Consider the following 21,101-nt stretch of genomic DNA (forward strand, 5'->3'; position numbering starts at 1 on the left):
GTGGGCCTGGGAGCGGTACTCCTACAAGAGTATGGGGCCGATGTATGGAAGCCGGTGGCCTATGCGAGTAAAGCTCTCACAGATACGGAGACCCGTTACGCCCAGATCGAGAGAGAAGCCCTGGCCATCAAATGGGCGTGCCAGCATTTTCACTTGTATCTGTGCGGCCAAGAGTTCCAGGTAGTAACGGACCATAAACCCCTCGTGCCCCTATTTGCAGGATCATCGCGACTGGCCCCTCCACGAATCGAAAGGTGGGCCGTCCAGCTACAAGGGTACAATTTTAAGGTCATCTTCCGCCCTGGGGCCAACAATCCAGCGGACTACCTGTCAAGACACCCGGACAGCACTAAACCGGCCACACTACTAGAGGACAGTCACGAGGCGGACGCCTTTGTGCACATGATTTCAGAAAGCGCATGCCCGGAGACCATGACACTGCTGGAAATCGGGAAGGCCACGGAAGAAGACGAGACGCTGTGCAGAGTCAAGCATGCGCTCCGTGAAAACCAATGGGCGCACTTTCTGGATGGGGTACAAGGGCTCAGACCTGAGGTCAGTCACGCCCGCCAGCAGATCTGGCAGATCAAGAGCGAGCTCAGCATCGGAGATGAAGGAGTGGTCTTGCGAGGGCACCTTATAGTCGTGCCAGAAAACCTCCAGGCCAAGATTCTGACCCTCGCCCACGTCGGACATCAGGGAATGGCCAAGACGAAGGCCAGGCTACGATGTCGTGTCTGGTTCCCGGCGATGGACATCAAAGTAGAAGAGATGGTGAGAGCCTGTCACGCGTGTCTCATTACCGGAGGGGATCCGGCGCCAGCACCTGTCATAACTGAACCCCCCCCCCGACACTACCGTGGACTCACCTGAGCCTGGACTGTGGGAGCTTCCCGGATGGCCGGCATACACTGGTCCTAGTTGACTCCTTCTCCAAATTCCCGGTGGTGGAGGTGATCCCCTCCACAGCATTCCCACAGGTCAAAAGGACTCTGAGTAAGATCTTTGCAACAATGGGACTACCGGAGGAAATCAAATCAGATAATGGCCCTCCCTTCCAAGGCAGGGAGTTTCAAGCTTACCTGGAAGCCCTCCAAATCAAGCATCGAAAAATCACCCCCTTGTGGCCCCAGGCAAATGGAGAGGTGGAGAGACTCATTAGGACCCTTAACAGAGCCCTGCGGATCGCCGTAGATCACGGAGATGATCCGGAAGCAGCTCTAGACCAGTTCCTAGGAGCTTACAGGCAGACGCCCCACAGCACCACCAAATGTGCCCCGGCACATCTACTGTTTAAAAGAGCTCCCAGAGACACCATCCCAGCTGCACGCACATGGGCCCCGCCAGAGAGGGACGAAAACGCCATTCAATCCCGAAGAGAATCAACCAACCGGAAAGCAAGTGCGGCCAGACACGCGAGAGAGTCAAGCCTTCAGGAAGGGGACGCTGTGGTGGTCCATGATCGACACCCAGGATGGAAGTATAGGACCCCGTACGAACCGGACCTGTGGACCATAGAGAAAATCCAAGGAACCATGGTGACAGTCAGGAAAGGTGACCAAAGAGTAACCGGGAATGTGTCATGTTTTAAGCCGGCGAGAGGAAGAGCGGGGGACCGAAAAGAAGAAGAAGAGGATAGGCCATGGAACGTCAGACAGTCTCCGGCAGTGTCATCACCGGTGAGAAACTCAGACGTTCAAATGCCAATCGAAGACCCAATGAGAGTCCCAAGTCCGCTGCCGAACTCATCTATCGCTAATTCCCCGGCCGGCAGAGAGGAAGTAGAGGTGTCCCCGGATGGGGTCACCCAGTCACCAAAGGGTCGAAGCCAAAGGTACCATCTCCGGCCGAACCCTGGCCCGAGCCACAGGCTAAGAGACTTTGTGTGCGCATCTCCCTGAAGGCCAAGAACTGAGAATGAAGCGGACTGAAATAAAGGAGGGATGTAGAGAGCCAGGCGGGCTCTACTAGACAATGTATCCATGTTCACGCATCCACTCCACCCCTCAGGGCGGGCACGCCCCGAGGGTATAATAAACCCCGGGTAAGACCGCTCGTGGTCTTCCCGGCTAACCAGTACTAGAGTGTGTGTGTCCCGTCATTGTGTATCTGCCCCCCCACGTGACTAGGCCCTGACCCACACCACCACAATAAGGTCATCAGTTCGAATCTAGCAAGACCAATTTTGCCTTCCATCATTCTGAGCCCATCAAATTGAGTCCCATTAAAATTGGTACTCTTAGCAGATATTTTCAGCACTTAGAAGGAGGGTAAATTGAGAACCATTATGTTATTAGTCACACCTGCTATTTACAGATCCTTTACATGCGACCGAACCGCTATATGAAAACAAGTTTTTGTTGGAACGTTCTGCCAGGAGCTCTCACCAGCAGCGTCGGGCTAGGAGCAGTACCTTCGTGCTCCCACCAGAGAGCGCTCCAGGCACAGCTACGGTTTACATATTATCTACAATTTTCTTCTGAATCGAACGAGCCAGCAGAAAGTATACCGCTGGCTCATCCGTGTGCATATTATTCGATTACATGTGTCCCCCATTCCTAATACTTCTACTATTATGCTATTGCTATTGCAAAGGCTTCGGGGAGAAACGTGGCACAATTAAAAACATGCCACGGTTTGCCTATTAGAAACATGCAGACGCCTGTGCCAAGCAGCACGACCTTTCTTGCATTGTCTACAGACACTTTATTTAGATCGGTTGGGGGTATTTAATCCAATGAGATGCAAGGGTGCACCTGGGAAGTAGGAAACAGCACAGTGTACCCAGAATATTGAGGAACCCATCCCTGGATCCAGGGGCGTAACAAAGGTCCCCGAAGTGCGGAGGAGGGTCTGAAGGGGGTTGGGGGGGGGGGGGGGGGAGGAGGGGGGTTGTGAACTCCAGGGGCCCCCCGAGCACCGTAGCCTGAGAGCTCCCGAGTAAGTCCATAAAGGGGTCCCTCCTTGCACTTTTCGTGGATGCCACCTCAAGTTTAGTTACGCCACAGCCAGGATCTCAAGCACAAAAGCAGATATATGCATTTGGTCAATATTATTAAATGCGCAATAACTGCATTTGCATAGGGGCAGGATATCATTAGATGTCTCCCCAGCCTGGCCCCCAGAATCCACTGCCCACTCCACCTCTCCTGAAATGTAGTAATGTCTTCAAGGTCACCAGAGGAGGCATGAAACTCACATTAAACCCAGGGTTTCCAAAGTTTGAATACTTCAGCTGGACGCATACAACGTTGCCCATAAGATGAGGTGAGTTACTTCATCAGTCACCTCTTCCTAGTGACAGAGGTGACAGGTCTTCTCCTTCACCTCCACCTCAGGGTGCCCTACAAAAAGGAACTCTAACTCACCCTTGGGTGTCATAAAAAGGATCCCCATGTCACCTGTGGGGTGCCCTACAAAAAGGGACAACATCTCACCCTCAAATAGTCCTTCAAAAATATCCAACATCTCTAAAAACTGCACAAAGAACAATTTATGAGCGGAATGCCGAACAATGTCAAACACTCACCCCCAGTACAGAGATCTGGGCCTAAATCCATCGTTCTTTTGCTCACCATGCCATTCCAGTTTAGACCCAGCCATATGGAAATCAGTCTTGACCCTGCGTCCCATGGAAACAGTCCAACCCAAACAGCCAGGCCAGGTCCTCCCTGGACCGGTTTCGGGGTATCACCCCCTCACCAGACAGACTAGCTTGACTCCAGTGGCAGGGAGAGCACAGAGGATCCACATTGGGCATACCAGTCCCACTCGGGTGGCAAAGGCAAAAAGAAAAATTCAAGAACGGAGTGCTGAACAAGGTCAAACATTCACCCTAGTACAGAGATCTGGGCCTTACTCCATTGTTTCTTTGCTCACTATGCCATTCCAGTTTAGGCTGGGTCTAAGCTGGTGTGGTATGGTGAGCAAAAGAACACTGGTTTTAACCCAGATCTCTTGACTGGGGGTGAATGTTTGCTTTGTTCCGCATTCCGTCCATCAATAGTGTGTCTTTTGCTTTCTCGCCTTAAGTGAGCCGGGGTATGCCCAGACGTGGTCCCAGGCTCACAGTGCCACTGGATTCAAGCTAGCTTGGCTGATATGGAGTAATATCCCGAAACCGGTCCCTGGATGCTTGTTTCTAGTCCAGGGAGGACCTGGGTTGGCAGTTCTGGCTGGTCAGTTCACATGAGGAGTAGGGGCAAGACTGATTTGCATATGGCTGGGTCATAACTGGGGTGGCATGGTGAGCAGAAAAACTATGGATTTAACCCAGAATGCTTGACTGGGGGTGAATGTTTAATTTGTTCTGCATTCCGTCCATCATTTATGTGTCCTTTGCGCTCTAAAAACTTGGCATTGAGAAGCTACCAGCTGCGGATATGGGACATTTCTCTCCAATCCTCAAAGGATGCCTGAAACACCAGCACTTCTCCAAGTCGGGAAAAGAACCAGGAGTCAGCGTGTTTTGGAATCCACTGTCAGATCCAGCTCACCACCAGGGGCGATTTCTCCATATAGCGCTGGGGCTGAGCCCCACTGAAATTCCTACACATTCCTGGAAACATTTGAAACAGATCTATTTATTTAGAGGTACGATTGTATCTCTAAACAAATTCATGTATTTAGGTGTGGGTGGTCTGTCACAGGCTACTTGCCCAGTCTCGCTCTGAAGCAGGGCATGGAAGTCAGGCAGTAAATCAACTATCTGATTTTTGACCCATAACGCATAGCTTACTTTTCTAAAACACTCCATTGCAATTGCGGTCAATGGTGGTATCCACTGTAAGCCAGTGACACTTTCAGCGTCAGGGTTTCGGGCGGCGGAGTCTCCATCCCCGTGTGATTCCTGGCATCCGTTATTCGCAGGCATAGATCCCACCTTTTCCCATTTGTCACACATAGGAGTGGATGTAACCATGCCTGATTTGGTGCCGTGCCCACGGTAATAGTTAAGCGTTATAATGCTATTCATGTGCTAGGTCTATTGTGCTGAGACCTCTAATCACGCTAACCTACCCCACTGTGACAACGCAGGCCCGGATGTATGACGTTACAACGCATACATTCACAACGCATACCATTACAACGAAACTTTTACAACGCAGGATCCATTACAACGCATGCCATTACAACGCAGCTGCAATTACAACGCATGCCATTACAACAAAACGTTTACAACGCAAGATCCATTACAACGCATGCCATTACAACGCAGCTGCTATTACAACGCATGCCATTACAACGTAAGTATGGGAAAGTATTTTTTTTTTATTAATGGGAATGTAATAGTAGTGTAAATGTTGGATAGTGTATGGGTTATAATTACTATTCTAACTCCAGGGGGGTGTAATAGTAGGGTAAGTGTTGGATAGTGTAGGGGTTAAAATTACAATTCTAACTCCAGGGGGGCGAAATAGTAGGGTAAGTGTTGGATGTAATTAAATACTTACCCATACTTACGTTGTAATGGCATGCGTTGTAATAGCAGCTGCGTTGTAATGGCATGCGTTGTAATGGCATGCGTTGTAATGGATCCTGTGTTGTAAAAGTTTCTTTGCAATGGTAGTGCGTTGTTTTAGTTGCGTTGTAATGGCTGTTTCCCCCAGGCCCTGGCTGCATGTCACTGGCCCCTTTAGAAGTGGTGCACCTGTATTTGTTCTCCTGCGAAACTGATCCAACAGATAAGCAGGGTTTTTGTTCCCTTGCGAAGTGGCCTCAAATATCTAAGTTAAGCACAAAGGGGAAAATATGTGCTTATAATAGAGACAGTTATTTGCTGCATGGCGATAAAACTGGTCCCGTCTTCATGCCCTTCACATCAATGGCAAAATCATGAATTGATTTACGAGCAATGAATGTTGACAACGTTAAGGTAATGCGTGTTAGATTTAGCTGCTCTCTTATTTCACGTTTTACTTAATCTTGCATTCCCTAAATATTCTCCAATTCATTATACTGTGTTTTTGTATTTTTTGTGCATCTTATTGCTCTTGCATAGCGTATGCTTTGAGTTGTGCCAGGTGTTTATGAGGGGCTTTGAGAGCGCTGGCGCGGAGGCTGAAGCGCCGGTCAGTGGGCTAGAGTCTACATAGCTCGCAGAACAATGACCATGTATTCCAGTTGCAATTGTAATTCAAATTAAATGTGTGTGAAGGTGGTACACAGATGTCAAAATATGTACAAGGCAAAAGCAAAACAAAATAAACGGCTTAAATGTGAGCGAGTGTTGTGTATGTTTGGAAGTGGTAAAGTGAGGTAGATGAAGGGAAGTGCATTCGAGGAAGAGTGAAAGGAGGGTGCTGAAGAGGAAAGAGCGGCGGTTGAAAATGTGCAGAGAAAAAGAGCATACATATCCAACATAAAGCGCACATAACTGAATGCCAAAACGCCTTCCACCGACCTCAATTTTATTTAATTCACAGACTCACAATTTCAGAATTGAAAAATTTCCAATGTTAATTATTTATAACAAACCATTCTGGTTACTCATTTATCTTAAGCAGCTAACAACCATTGACAAAGCCAATCGTACCGACAGGTTTTAGGTATGTCAGTTGCTGTGCTATATATCTGGGTGGAATTACATCTCAGAGAGAAACCAAAATACAGGTCGGGTGGCACACTAAGGGAATCACAGAAATGTAATTTACATGTTCCCTTTTAGAGAGCCCCCACTTTTCTCATTCCACTTAAACACCCGTCTGCACAATTTTCTATCAGACTGATTGCAGCCAGCAGCTGTGGGTGCTTCCTGAAGCCTAGTTAGAGTATTTTCTTTCAATGTTGATGCCACATGCAGTGTAAGACACTGGGCGAGCCACGCTTTAAAGGGCTGAAGTTGTTGCTCTGTACAAATTGCACATTACAGTAATTTTTTAGATTAAGATTACTGTCCTCTTAAGGAAGTGTAAATGAAATGTTTTTATGGAATATTTATAGATAAGTTCATAGCATTACTGTTTTTATTCTCTTTTGTGAAGAATATTGAAATATATTTTATACAATAAAGATTGATTCCTTCACTAACTGTTGAACATATTTATGCAGTAAGATGCAGTAAGATATAGAGCAGTTTTTAATGTGTTTAATATTTCAAGGCTTATCACTAAGCAAGGCTTAGTGATAAGCCTTGCTTTATCACTAAATTTGTTTGCTTCAAAATGCACCATTTGCCAATCTTTTTTTTTTTTTTTATTCTCAGGAGAAGGTCCCACCCTGGGCCCCACGTTTGTCCATTAAGTCTGCTTGCGTTGCTCGCTACATAAAAGCCAAACCTAACTTTTACGTCCCATCACTTTCAAATGTCACCAGCCGCCATTTCTCACCACTGTCCTATACATCTACTATTCAGCTAATCAAAGTGTCTCCAAAAGAAGTAACCTACCTCTTCTCAACAACTCTGAAACTCGGTTTCAGCAATGTTTTCTGATAAACAAAGTTGTAATTCTGTAACGAATACTCAGGTCATCTGCTGTTCAGAGTAGTGGACATTAAAAGTATGACTTTTGCCTCATTTATTTTTTTACATGTCCAACTATATTGATCCATAGGCAATTTTGCTCATTTATTCTCCGTTTGTTTATTTTGCTATTCATGAATAAAAAATAAAGCTGTGATGGTATATTTTCACATTTGGATCAAGTCAATTTGGGAGAAACAGAGTTGTTAGGCCAGCGAAGAAGCTTCACAACACCAGTAACCCTTATTTATTTATTACATTTATATGGCGCAACAGCTACCCTGATGGTTTCCCGGCGCCTTGGATCTGTTTGACTGAACTATAGAATTGGAAAAATGTGGATGCTACTGATTAAAAAGCCAAGCTTTGACTCCCCTCCGGAATTGGAGGTAGTTAGGTTCCAGACGCAGTTTGAGTGGCAAAGAGTTCCACAGGACTGGGGCCAAATAAGAGAACGAGCGTCCACCCAGACGTACTCGCTTAAATCTGGGGACAACAAATTTGGCTTGTGACATGGAGCGGAGAGCACGTGAGGGTAAGTATTTCTGGGCCAGTCTACATAAATAGGAAGGTGCCTCATTCACATTAATCCTAAACATGTAGCAGAGTGCTCTGAATTTCACTCTGTTGGCGATTTTCAGCCAATGCAATTTCTTCAGATGTTCTGACATGCTTGTGCGCCCTGGGAGATGGAGAAGCAGCCTAGCTGCAGCACTCTGTACAATTTGAAGACGGTTAATAGTATCTTTATTAGATCCTAGAAAGAGGATATTTCCATAGTCCAATCGAGACCCTATTAAGGCCTGTATTACTTAAGGTGTGATTAAGGTTAAAAGAATCAAATCAATATTTGGATGCAAATTTACAAAATATATATATATATAAAAATATCAGAAAGCCAGATGTCATACTTTTTTGTTTTATACATGGGAATGTAATTAATGTGTTCTGCCACTGTTGATTACCTAAACTTTATCTTAGGGGAATATTGAATTAATTGAAGAACTAATCAGAAATAGATGTACTATTGAAAAGCTACTTATGCAATGTTAACATGTTCTTAAGCCTTGATAAAACAGTATAACAGCAAAACACGTGTCGGCTGTAGCAGTGATGTGAAAGGATACACCAGATAGGAAACTGCATTGTGATTTGCTGCACCAAGTTAGAAGATTATTGAATTTCGACATTTAATGAAGACTGAAAGAAAGATATTGTATTTGCCAGACATTTATGAATGAATATATTATTGTGATGTGCCTTCAGATATTGATTTAATAGTGCTGTATTTATTTAACTAATAAGTGCACACTCATTTTTGGATGACTGATGGGTTTTAGCACTATAGATTCCCTTATAATATATCATAATACATTAATTAGACATCAATCCATGCACTCAAAACAACTTGGAGAAAATCATCAACAAACTACTAAACCGCCCACTTCAATGACAACCACCTCCTCGACACCATTCAATCTGGATTCAGGCCCAACCACAGCACAGAGACAGCCCTCATCGCCGCAACAGACGACCTCTGAATGATCTTCAACAGAGGAGACACCACTGCCCTCGTCCTACTAGACCTGACGCCTTCAACATCGCCTCGATCCCCACCCCATCCTCATTCAACGCCTTCACGAAGCTGCCATACAAGGTCCTGCAATGCGCTGAATCTGCTCCTTTCTAACCGCTTAACTGCTGCGCGAAGTCCGCCACGGTGCGGCAGTTTTAATGAGTGGGGGGCTGCGTCGGCCAATAGACCTGCGCAGCACTATGGTGGGGGAAACATCCTTTACAACGCAACTTTTACCACGCAGTGTCTTTACGACGCAACTTTTACAACGCAAACCATTACAACGCATTGCGCTGGGGGGCGCTCTAGGATAGGGAATAGGTTTAATGTACTATCCAACATCTTCCCTACTATCCACGGGGACTGGAGTTGGAATAGTAAATTAAACTATTCACTATCCAGTGCCCCAAAGCACTATGCGTTGTAATGGTATGCGTTGTAAAACTTGCGATGTAAAAGCATACGTGGTAAAAGCATGCGTTGTAATGTCATACATCCCTACGGAGGTAGTGCTTGCGACAGTAGTTGGCCCACAGGAGCATCTAATGGACTAACAGACTGCACCCAGTCAGTATGACTCAACAACAACTTGAAACAACAACAACACTGCTCAGAAGAACAAATATGAGATCCACAGATCCAGCTCAATGGAGATGCAGGAAACAGGAAGACTGTACTGTTTTGGGCTCTTCCTAGTGATGGTCAGGTGATGTGGCACTTGTGAAATGTTCTTAACCTCTTCAGCGCTCATGACGAGGTCAGCTCGTCATGAGCCACGGCGTTCCGGTGCTCATGACTGCGCCCGTTACATGGAACGCTCGCACGCTGGGCTGTTTCCCCTGCTGTGCTGAACGTTCCATTGGAACGGACGTGGTCATGACGAGCTCAGCTCGTCATGAGCACCGGAGCACCGTGGCTCATGACGAGCTGACCTCGTCATGAGCATGGGGGCGCTGTACACGCCCCGCCACCCAGCCCAGCGGGGGAATCCCGCCAGTGGTGAAGGGGTTAAAGAGAATGGGTGGGATTCACTGATCATCACTTGCTGAAGAACCCAGGGCAAAGAGGAGCTAACTTGGGCTGGGAAAGTCCTGTGATGATACTCAATGGTGTAATGTGTTATAATAATAATCTTGAAGACGGAACTGTTGAGAGTCGTTCATACAACAGTCCAACAAGTCCTCCTCCCTAGGCATGACACAAGACTTTAAACTCAACACAAGAAACACTATTGAGAGAAGCCGCAGGAAGGCGTCGGCTGACCTGGCAGCGTTGTACTCAATACTAAAGATGAAGGCTATGACCCTTCAGACCAAAGTCAATGTAATCAATTTCATTATCAGGCCTACAGTCCCCTGTGAAGGTGCTACCCCAAATCACGGCAAAAGTCCTAAACAAAGCCCAAGGATAGCAACATGTATGTAATGCTTTCCAAAAGTAAATCGCCAGAGAGCAGTGTCAAGATCTTGATTGAACAGCTGTTTAAGCTCAACAAGAAATTCTGTTATGAACTGTATCATCAAGAAAACCAACCAATTCAGCAATTTGGGGACCTTACTGCAAACCTCTTTAAACTGCTCACAGCCCAGAAACATTGAAACTACGCAAAGCGTCAAAGAAGAGGAATTAAATAAACTGCAATACAAGTCGAATTTCCTAAATAGAGAGAAATTAGGTTTGGTATACAAAAATCAGAATTGCCAGATTAAATCTGACAGCATTAAAGGCCAAGCCTCAATAACAGACTTCTCTGCTGTTGTCTACCAAATTAGTCCTTAAGAGAAGGCAAGAGGCACTCATCAGCTCGACAGGATGGGGGTGGTGAGCACTGCAACTATATAGCAGACCTTGAGTTTAAGGGCCTACTGGTAACAATACCGCCTCCTTCCATTTTGTTGACGAGGCCTTAGCGAAATGCGTATATACCCAGGGACGCTCCAACTACAAGTGCGGGTGGTGCTGCAGCACCCTAAAACGTGAAAGAGCTCAGACTGAAAAATAAAAGTGGCTATTCAGGAGCATATGTTGTGTTTTGAAAGACACCCTTCAGCATATCCCCAATGTTGTTAGCGAGGTGGTGTTACTGGCAGGCACCCCCACTCTAAAGGCAGCTCTGTGGGTATCAAAGCATTAACCCATGGCTATGATCCTACTATTAGAACAAGCGCAAGGACACCAGGAGCTTTGGGATAGCACTGAAGGGCACAGTCTCACCAGATCTGCCACAGCGGTACAACCTCCAGACCGTAGACCACATTTTCGAGGCTGTTGTGCCCCCATTATGATTTTATCCCACTGGTAATTTTCAAATTGCCAAAATACAGACATTTAATAAAAAGGGCACATAATCAGCCATCCTCCTCCTACAGCTGCACACACTATGCAGAATATTCAGGGAGAGATTATGGCTGATCCGTGGCTAAACTGTTTCTGTGCTGAGGTTTTGGAAAGCAGAGACCATCCCCTTGCGGGTGTCAAACCACTGAAAAGGAACCAGTAGAATGATGAATAAAGAAACAACGAAGGTATAAATAAGCAAGTGTCAACTCCAAAAATCAGGAGAGAACATAACGTACCAAAAGTTACTCCGCAATATTGGAGTAAAGGGTTTTTTGAGTACTGTCTATTTGAATTCTGAAGGCACATGGAAGCCTTCTTACTTGCCGCATTTTGAGAGGTCAGTGTGAATGAGAGGCAGAGAATGCTTTGGTTACGCGCCTAAAGGGGAGGGTTGGTTGGGCATTGATGTGTTTTGCAAGGTTGTCCAAGAGATTGGGCAGGGCTGGGTGGAGAAAGGTCTATTTCCACACCTCACTAATCTGGGTGGATGTGTGTTGAATTGTCCCAAGCGGTCAATCTCATGGTAGGTGTGAGCAGTAGGCCTGGGCGGTAAATTCCGTTCCGCTCAAGGAATTTGTGGAATTTGGGTAATTTCGAGTTCCGCGGAAAACGTAAATTGGCCAAAATTCTGCGTTCAGTGACTTTGTGAAATTTGTTGCTTGTTCGCGTTCACAAAATGCGTGTTTGCGAGATATTTACCCCGAGCACGCAAACAGAAATTGCAAACAGGAAAAAAGCATCGCGAACAAGCAATTCTGTGTGTTCGCGGAATTTCTGCATGTTCGCAGAGATCTTTTACCGTTTCGCTGAGATTTGCGCAACACAATTACGCAAATTACGCCCACCCCTAGTGAGCAAATGGGCATTGCTTAGATTCTTCCACTGCAGACCGAGCTAGGTCAAGGGAGGATCCACTAAATCTAGGTTGTTGGGTATGGAACCATACATCTCACCATGGAAAGATTTCAAGATCACTTCAGCCAAACCAATGTTCTCGAATGCACGCACTTCAAAGACTTATGGGTGTTGCTTTCACGAGGAGCTAAATGCAGGTGGAGTAAACGCCACGGTGCAGATCAAGGAGTTACATGCCAAGCACACCCTGGGTTTGGGTCCAGCACCCTCTACCAAACTCAGGGGAGGGCGGCAAGCAGAAGATCCCTCCAATGGAAGAAACAGGTGAGCTACCAACTGAGCCACGGTCTGCCTTTGCTCTTATTCCTTCAAGCTTGGTTACAATGACTGATTCAAGACTCCTAGACTGGTTTCTCGCTGTGTCTCTGCTCCATGCAGGTTGCATTCCAGGCTGAACCCTTGGGCAGTTCTCTTCTCGCAGAGGAGTCCAACTCCCCGTCTTCCAGGAAGGTCACGGAATCGCTGGTGGTTCCTCAGGTTTAGACAGGGGTCCCAGACTCAAGAGTGATAAAGCACTGGAGCTGGGGTGACCGTGGCTCTCACTGAGTGCTACAAACCTTTTTAAAGTCAAGAAAAGCAGAGTGGACTTGGGGAACTGGTGAGACGATAGTGCTCGTACTGAAGAAGTGTCTTCCAATTGAAACTCACCAGCCAACCAAAGTAAGCGACCATTCTCACGGTACCTTCCGTGACTTACTGCATAGGGGAGAGGAAGGAAAACAGATGCCCAGTGTAATTGGAATGGCAAAGCCCAATCCAAACATCCTTCACACAAGGTTGTTTCCAGAATGAACAGGGCTCTGAACTGTACAAAGGCAGGGTATTTGCACAGGTGTTGATGCTGGGCAGAACAGACCTGGAAAGATGTGGACTACACATTCTCGCCACGCAGCAGGATAAAGTGAAGCTCGTCCATGTATGGGGGACACCAGCAGATCTTCAACATGCATGTGACATTTCCTTGAGATGCTGTAACCACTGAGTCCATAGGCCAGTCCTATTCCATGCTGCAGAGGGACCCCATACATTACATGCAACATATACACAAACGGTGGCACAAGACAGAACCCCGTTACAGGAGACCAAGTGGATTGTGCCAGTTGGCACCTTTCTTTGAGAGTGCAACCACACCTTCTGTGGCCTTTCCACACAGCAACAGCCACTGTGCAATATGGATCCTGGGTAAACTTTGGGTACTCCGAAAGTCCAGCAGAGTCCAATACTCTACGCGGGCTCGAGTAGGTCAGACTCCAATGACTAGGAATTTGTGCAAAAACCAGGATGGATCAACTGTCACAGAGGGAAGGCTTTTGTTCTCACATTTCATGGTTATGGGATCTTTGCAATGTATGGAATCCTTTTATTGATGATCTTGTAAAGATCATTGCAACAGGCAACTACAGAAATTACAACGTAAAGGACAAGTGTGAGGTCATGTTGGAAGGATGTGTGGTGCTGGACGGAGAACATTCAACAAATGTGTTTTAGTTGGTGAAGCGAGCGGTCTCTCGGACGGTGGAGATGGCGTTCCCAAAGAGCCAGGACATGGGGCGCCCCTTAGCAGGATTTCTGGTTTCTGGCTGTGACAAGGCCAGTATAGCAGGATTTCTGGTTTCTGGCTGTGACAAAGCCAGCGTAGCAGGATTTCTGGTTTCTGGCTGTGACAAAGCCAGCGTAGCAGGATTTCTGGCTGTGACAAAGCCAGAGTAGCAGGATTTCTGGTTTCTGGCTGTGATAAAGCCAGCGTAGCAGGATTTCTGGCTGTGACAAAGCCAGAGTAGCAGGATTTCTGGTTTCTGGCTGTGACAAAGCCAGCGTAGCAGGATTTCTAGTTTCTGGCTGTGACAAATCCAGCTACTTTCCATCCAGTCTTGAACCTCAGACTCGTGTTTCAGGACGAGGGGAGTTATGGTGTCACCTGCGTACACAAGGCGTCAGATGTTGTGGGTTTCAGGACACTCACTGGTGTGGCAAACTAGTTCCTAAACCGGTCTGGAAAGAGAACTTAGAAAATAGATCCAGAAAAGGAAACAAACTAATTAAAGATCTGGAGAAGGAAGTAGGGGAAAAACATCAATAATCTTACAACTAAGGCTAGCAGTTTTCCGTTTTTTACATACAAATACAAGCTGAAAATTCGTTTTCTGTATTTATCTTTGAAAAAAAATACAGAAATTAGCTCTACATTTGAGTGTTTCGACATGGTGTCATTCATGACGACTAGGACAACAGTTCAGTGTGGTTGAGTGTGGTTCTCTTTCTGAATAGGTCGCCACAACTAAATGCTGAATTACACCCGAGCAAATGGGTCGATTGGAATATTTGGTCAGAGAAAGCACCACCATGTTTCCAAAGTAAACTTGGTTTGAGGGCGGGTCACACAGATTAAGATAAGTAAATTTAGTATCATCCGACACTCCGTCTATGGTTAGATACTTAACTATCTTACAAATCACTTTCAGTCTGGTAAAACTCCCAATTCGGACCGCAAAGTAGAATTCTGGATTGTCCAGGACAACTTCTTTTAAATCGGCTATCTAGCACCTGATGCACATTATAGTGCTGAGCAGTTTCAAGAGTCAACGAAGAAAACACTTCTGAAATGCACCAGTCGGCTCAATGCCCTGAGTATTTCTCGATCACCTCCAGTCTGTGTAAACACCTAAGTTATTTATCATGCAATATTTTATCTGTCCCCCGCGCTATGCATCATCTCAGTCACAAGTTATTTTGTTTGATGACCCAAAGAGGCTACGTTTATTTATGACCTGTTGTGAAATAAAATAAATGCAAATGGTAATAATATTATACAGATCTTTAAAAAAATGAGTTTTCTAACACAGCCTAAAGAGCTTTACATTGGTGCACGTACTAATACTAGAGTGCTGCAGCCTCCTGGACATGGGACTACTTTATTGTAAAGCGCTTAGAACGTTAACATCCTGTAGATCTCAAAGAGGGACGGATCTATTTACCTGTAAAATAAACAACCAAATATACTACTAGCAACAACATTTTGTTTCAGCACACAAACAAAAATATGGATAAATACCAATAGGATGATAAACAAGCACTGTCAAAGCCAGTAGGTCTTGGATGTCAGGATTTAGTTTTTTTTAATGCTGCTTTCCTTTTGTCGTAGTTTTTGAAGACTCTTACTATGGGGAAAAGCGTTGGGCTCTCCTTAATCTAAACAGATAACACTGGCACAAAGCAGAAATTATTTTTGGGACTCAAAAAGCACACAGGTCAACAGTAGTCCCTGGCACTGAAGGGAACTATTTGTGCGCAGATACCTAACCTTGTGCCCTGTGAAAGGGCACAAGGTTAGGCAATGTTGCAGTGGGCGGGACAAAAAAGTGATGACAGAACAACTGGCCAATGGATGAAGAGAGCTGGCTAAAAAGCATATATAACATAGATAGATAACAAGTATAAATATATCAAAATCAAAAGATCATGTCTAACCCCAGACCAAAAAAAATAATTATAGTTTAATACAAGTCGAAATGTCCAAAAATACATACCATTCAACTGGAAGCCTTAGTTATAACTAAGTCTTCCACAATGTCAGAAATGTTAGTAGCAAATGGGGATTAAACACCCAGCTAGCTTTGGGATCGTAGTAGTAGTTTTCAATTCTGGGCAGAGGAACTCTGAAACAGACCACTTTACAAATGACTTGCTTTCATCTCTTTTAAGACATTAGAAACGCTACAGGAACCATATCATAAGAAAACCCATTAGAAAGGGAATTTATGCATTTTTCTAGCACCCTGTACTAGATTTTGGTTTCTAGGCGCAGTACCAGTACTTTTCATGAGAACCCTAACCAACCATTGTAGAGGAGACTATTCTCTGGTTGAGTAGCGATGGAGTTTGCTCCCTTGACATAACCTTTACTTACGGTCGCGCAGTGTGATCTTGCGCTGGCGGTAGTCTGCCCCCAGCATTGGTTCGTTCTGTCCACGCCGCTGAATAATGGTTCGCACAACCCTCTGGTTGTCATTGCAGTCGTTCGTTGGGTCTTGTCCAAGGCTGGATGCTGCCTGGTAAGCTGCAAACAAAAATACATTCGTTTAAAAAAGCAGTAATCATCACAGGGCTCGACAATAGTACTCATCATTTTTCTAACAAAAAATTTAAGTGGGTGTTTTTTTAACTAAAAATCTTCAAGAACATTTGGAGTCAAGACAGAGACATACAATTGAAAGCTAATGCTCTGTTAAGAAATCATGTTTTAGGCCAGAACTGGTTATAAATGCCTTACAGTGCTTATGTTGTTTAAAAAAAAGTACCAGGAGACTACTGTGGTTGCACCACCCATTGCCTGTGTCAGTGCTGCCAAGGTCAGTACCAACACAACTACTGACCATTACAACCTACAAGTTTGTCAATTAAGAATGAATATACATTAAAAATTACCAGTGCCTGATGAACGAATATACGATTCTTAAAGTTCAACCATATCTAGAAATACCCTGGACAGTACAAACCAAAAATATATTAATGAAAGCAAGATTTGGCAACCTGCCAGGCTTAAAGCATGCAATGCCTTGGCTGAGACCAACTATGCTGATTACCTGCAGACTATGCTATCAGTGGGAAGAAAATATTATTCATTTGGTTTGCATATGTACGTCAATGATGGCTGAAAGAAAGAGATATCAAAATAATTGCTTCATTGATAGAGGTGTTCAAACATGTAGACAAGCTGTGATAGTTTGTTTTACACCAACGGACACTATAATGAATGCTAATTTTACCAAATGTTTGATACTGTAAAAAAGAAACTGGATGCCAGTGAGTCGAGCATAGTAAATCTGGACGTTTTAAATAGTTAGGGTTAAACTCTGTATTGCACATGCGAATTTGCACATAAGTATTGAAATTATAATTGCTAATATTCTATATTAAGTTTTGCCGATTTGTCTTGTACAAATGATTGACTGAATTAATGTTCATAATGTATTTTGTAGTATGATCTGTGGAAATTGTCTGATCAAGATTATTATGAATTTTAGATTGATTGATAGGTTTGAAATGGTGTGTATCGAAGATTGTTTTAATTGTAACATTTTAATTAATCGTGCAATACAATTATTATTATTACAATACCTGATGTCTGAGCTATTCTTTTGGTTTGGGTGGCAGGTATTAATCATTTTAAAAGTATGTTGGCTTATTAAACAACAATGGTTGTACTCCTCACAAAATTAGACAAACAGCGCCAACGTGTGGCAGGCATTCATGAGTGCCCGTGTTGACAAAGTGCCGGTGCAAAGCACTGGAAACAACCAGCTCAAATTAAGCACTGATCCAGTGTAGGCTGGTAGGGTCAGATCCGTCATGGACTATGTACATATCCCCCATTTCAATTTATTGTACACAAATTTACCCTGGAGGTCTGGCATTCATCAAACTCGTTGAAAGTGCATTGGACACCTTGGTTTTAAAGTGTAAAACACGTTGCCATGAATGTGAACACCACCAGTATATTAGCAAACAATTCCCCCTACAGCCTTTTTAAGTATCATGCACTGATGACCCCTTTAGGGGAGCAGTCATTTACAAGCCAGAAGTTGACCACGGTCAACTGAATAGAGGAACTTTTAGTTAAAATGAAGCAGTCACAGGAGTGGGGAGCCTTCAGAGGGGGGAATGTTTGGCGGGACAGCAAGAGAAGGGTAGATTGTAACATGGTCAGCGACTAGCTGCCGCCTCCCCCCCAATCCGGCACCCAATACCCAGGAACGTGGACACGAGACGTCTTTACTTTTTGGAAGGCGGGCGCTATTCGCCCGGCCGTATTTATTAAAGTATGAAATTAAAAAAGGTTTTAATTGCATAATCAACAATTTATACAAAAATTCAGCAGGACATTTAGGTACATACTCTTAGCAACAAGTTTGAGAGCCTGACTTTAACAAAACTCTAATACATGTTGTACCTAACTTATACTAAACATCCTCATCTAGAATTTTTGTACATTTCTGGCCATATGGCAGGGTCACTACCGGTGTCAGGTCCTACAAGCTGCGCCTCCCCTCTGGATGTGCGCATGCGCAGTGTTACCCCGGGAATTGCCCGGTCTACGCCCTGAACTCCATTTACCCACTAAAGGAGGGCCCTTACTCTGCGCCGGTGGCGTCATGAGTCCACGCGCGCGGGGTGGCTACCAGCCTAAGGAAAGCGTGAACTACTCCTACCCGCGCTCCTTTGCTTTGCAGCATCTATTACCTTGCCCCTGGAGTTGTGGGAGTGGCCCGCAGGCTCCTCCCCCTGGGCGGGAACCTCCATAGGATGATGCCCGCCCCCTCAGACCTCAAAATATGTGCTCACCGATAATGACCTTACCGCATGCCCCATACCTAATAAATACGACGACCTATGGGAAAAAATTCTAAAGGACAGCTACACTGGCTAATAAAACAGTATCAACGTATAACTACAAAGGGAAAAAAGGCCTAAGGACATATAGCATTAAATACAGTACACTTCAACAGTATCAACGTATAGCTACAAAGGGAAAAAAGTCCTAAAGACACATAGCATTAAATACAGTTCACTTCCAACAGTATCAACGCATAGCTACAAAGGGAAAAAAGGCCTAAAGACACATAGCATTAAATACAGTTCACTTCAAACAGTATCAACGCATAGCTACAAAGGGAAAAAAGGCCTAAAGACACATAGCATTAAATACAGTTCACTTCACACATGACTTGCTAAAAGGGGGAAAAAATTCCTAGACAAAAGCATCAACAAAATACACCAACCGTTCATCTCTATTCCCTGTGAACCCCGTGGACCGTACATCCAGAACTGACCCTTCAACCAGAGATAAGAACTGTTACCAAACTTTTTGTTCCAAGGGATGGTGGGTGGGAAAACAAAGAAGCCCCGAGCGCGGGGCACACCGTTTCGGCGAGGGAGCGTCCAGGGACAAGGGGGTCTCCTGGGCGCTCCCTATCTCTTTATTCCAGAGGGGCCAGGTGGCCCCTCCTCTAGCCCGCCCCCCCTGACCCGGACCCACTTCCCAGGATCCGGGTCAAGGGGGCCACCAGCCAATCGGCGGTGGGCCGCGCCCCCCAGGGCACGCCCCCACCGCCGAATGGCAACAACGGAGAGAGTGGGGGCGACGGTCGCCGCGCCGCCATGCGTGCGGGGGGGCCGAGGGCCCCCCCTTTTCACATGGTCAGCGACTAGCTGCCGCCTCCCCCCCAATCCGGCACCCAATACCCAGGAACGTGGACACGAGACGTCTTTACTTTTTGGAAGGCGGGCGCTATTCGCCCGGCCGTATTTATTAAAGTATGAAATTAAAAAAGGTTTTAATTGCATAATCAACAATTTATACAAAAATTCAGCAGGACATTTAGGTACATACTCTTAGCAACAAGTTTGAGAGCCTGACTTTAACAAAACTCTAATACATGTTGTACCTAACTTATACTAAACATCCTCATCTAGAATTTTTGTACATTTCTGGCCATATGGCAGGGTCACTACCGGTGTCAGGTCCTACAAGCTGCGCCTCCCCTCTGGATGTGCGCATGCGCAGTGTTACCCCGGGAATTGCCCGGTCTACGCCCTGAACTCCATTTACCCACTAAAGGAGGGCCCTTACTCTGCGCCGGTGGCGTCATGAGTCCACGCGCGCGGGGTGGCTACCAGCCTAAGGAAAGCGTGAACTACTCCTACCCGCGCTCCTTTGCTTTGCAGCATCTATTACCTTGCCCCTGGAGTTGTGGGAGTGGCCCGCAGGCTCCTCCCCCTGGGCGGGAACCTCCATAGGATGATGCCCGCCCCCTCAGACCTCAAAATATGTGCTCACCGATAATGACCTTACCGCCACAGGCCAGCATTGTTAACCGACGATCTGGCCTCCCCCTGCCTCGACCTACCCTAGAAAATTCTCACTTTAGGAAAACCTTTCAACCAGGCCCTTGACATTATCAGACCCCAGGACCTTCCCTCCCTCCGTCTGGAAATCCCTCCAACCAGGCCCAGTTATTGTCAGACCACAAGAAGTTACCTGCTTCATTCAAGTGCACTCCCTCCCCCAAGTAATACCGTCCACCCCCGAGACGGCCATGAGGCATCGTCTGCAACAGGGGGGGGGCTCAAAACCGCTCGTCCAACTGTGTGTTGATCCTCATTACCGAGTGATTCAACGCCCTGACTGAATCCCCCGCCCGCCACTGCAATAGAGGTATGAGTTGCGACCATACTACCGTGCAACCCGGGCAGATCCTGGCACTCTACCCTGCAGTTGAGATAATCTCCTCCATCAGAATGCTTCTCCCAGTTTAGCCAAATCATTCTCCCCCAGGTGAAGTATCACCACTGACGAGGGAAAGTGCCGGCGCGCTAACAGCCCTTGGAAATAATCCACTAAACTGGTTGGGACATAACCCCCCTTTTCAGAAGAATGAGATGTCCAGGAGACCCACCCGCAGTGGAGATTAGCTCATCACTGAGTATTCGCCTCCCAGGTTTGGCCAAGTCATTCCCCCCTGGGTGAAGTATCACCACCGGCGGGGGGGTCGGGCTGCTGAGCTAAGAGTCCCTGAAAGAAGTTCCTGAACTGACCAAGGCACAGACCCCCCAAACCAAATCTTCCCTGTCCCGCATCCAGCCCGTTGCTTGTGCTGGGACGTTGTAGCTCCTCCACTTCCCGTGATGAGTTCCCCCCCTGCGTCACAGGTTTGAGAAACTCCCAGAACCAGGAAAAGACCAAGAAAACCTGGGTGACAATCCCACTTCCACCTTAGGGAATGGGTAGCACTTACACCTGCCAGCACT

At 46.0% G+C, this 21,101-nt stretch overlaps 1 protein-coding gene across 1 annotated transcript in view; it reads right to left on the reverse strand.

Annotated features, from left to right (window-relative positions):
* The window catches only part of ILDR1 (immunoglobulin like domain containing receptor 1), a 270,205-nt gene that overhangs the window by 87,543 nt on the left and 161,561 nt on the right, over nt 1-21,101 (reverse strand). The window contains 1 exon segment of the mRNA XM_078656683.1: nt 16,201-16,350. Coding sequence (XP_078512809.1) covers nt 16,201-16,350 — 150 coding nt within the window.

Source organism: Lissotriton helveticus, chromosome 8, assembly GCF_964261635.1.
Source record: "Lissotriton helveticus chromosome 8, aLisHel1.1, whole genome shotgun sequence".
In the NCBI taxonomy this organism is placed as follows: Eukaryota; Metazoa; Chordata; class Amphibia; order Caudata; family Salamandridae; genus Lissotriton; species Lissotriton helveticus.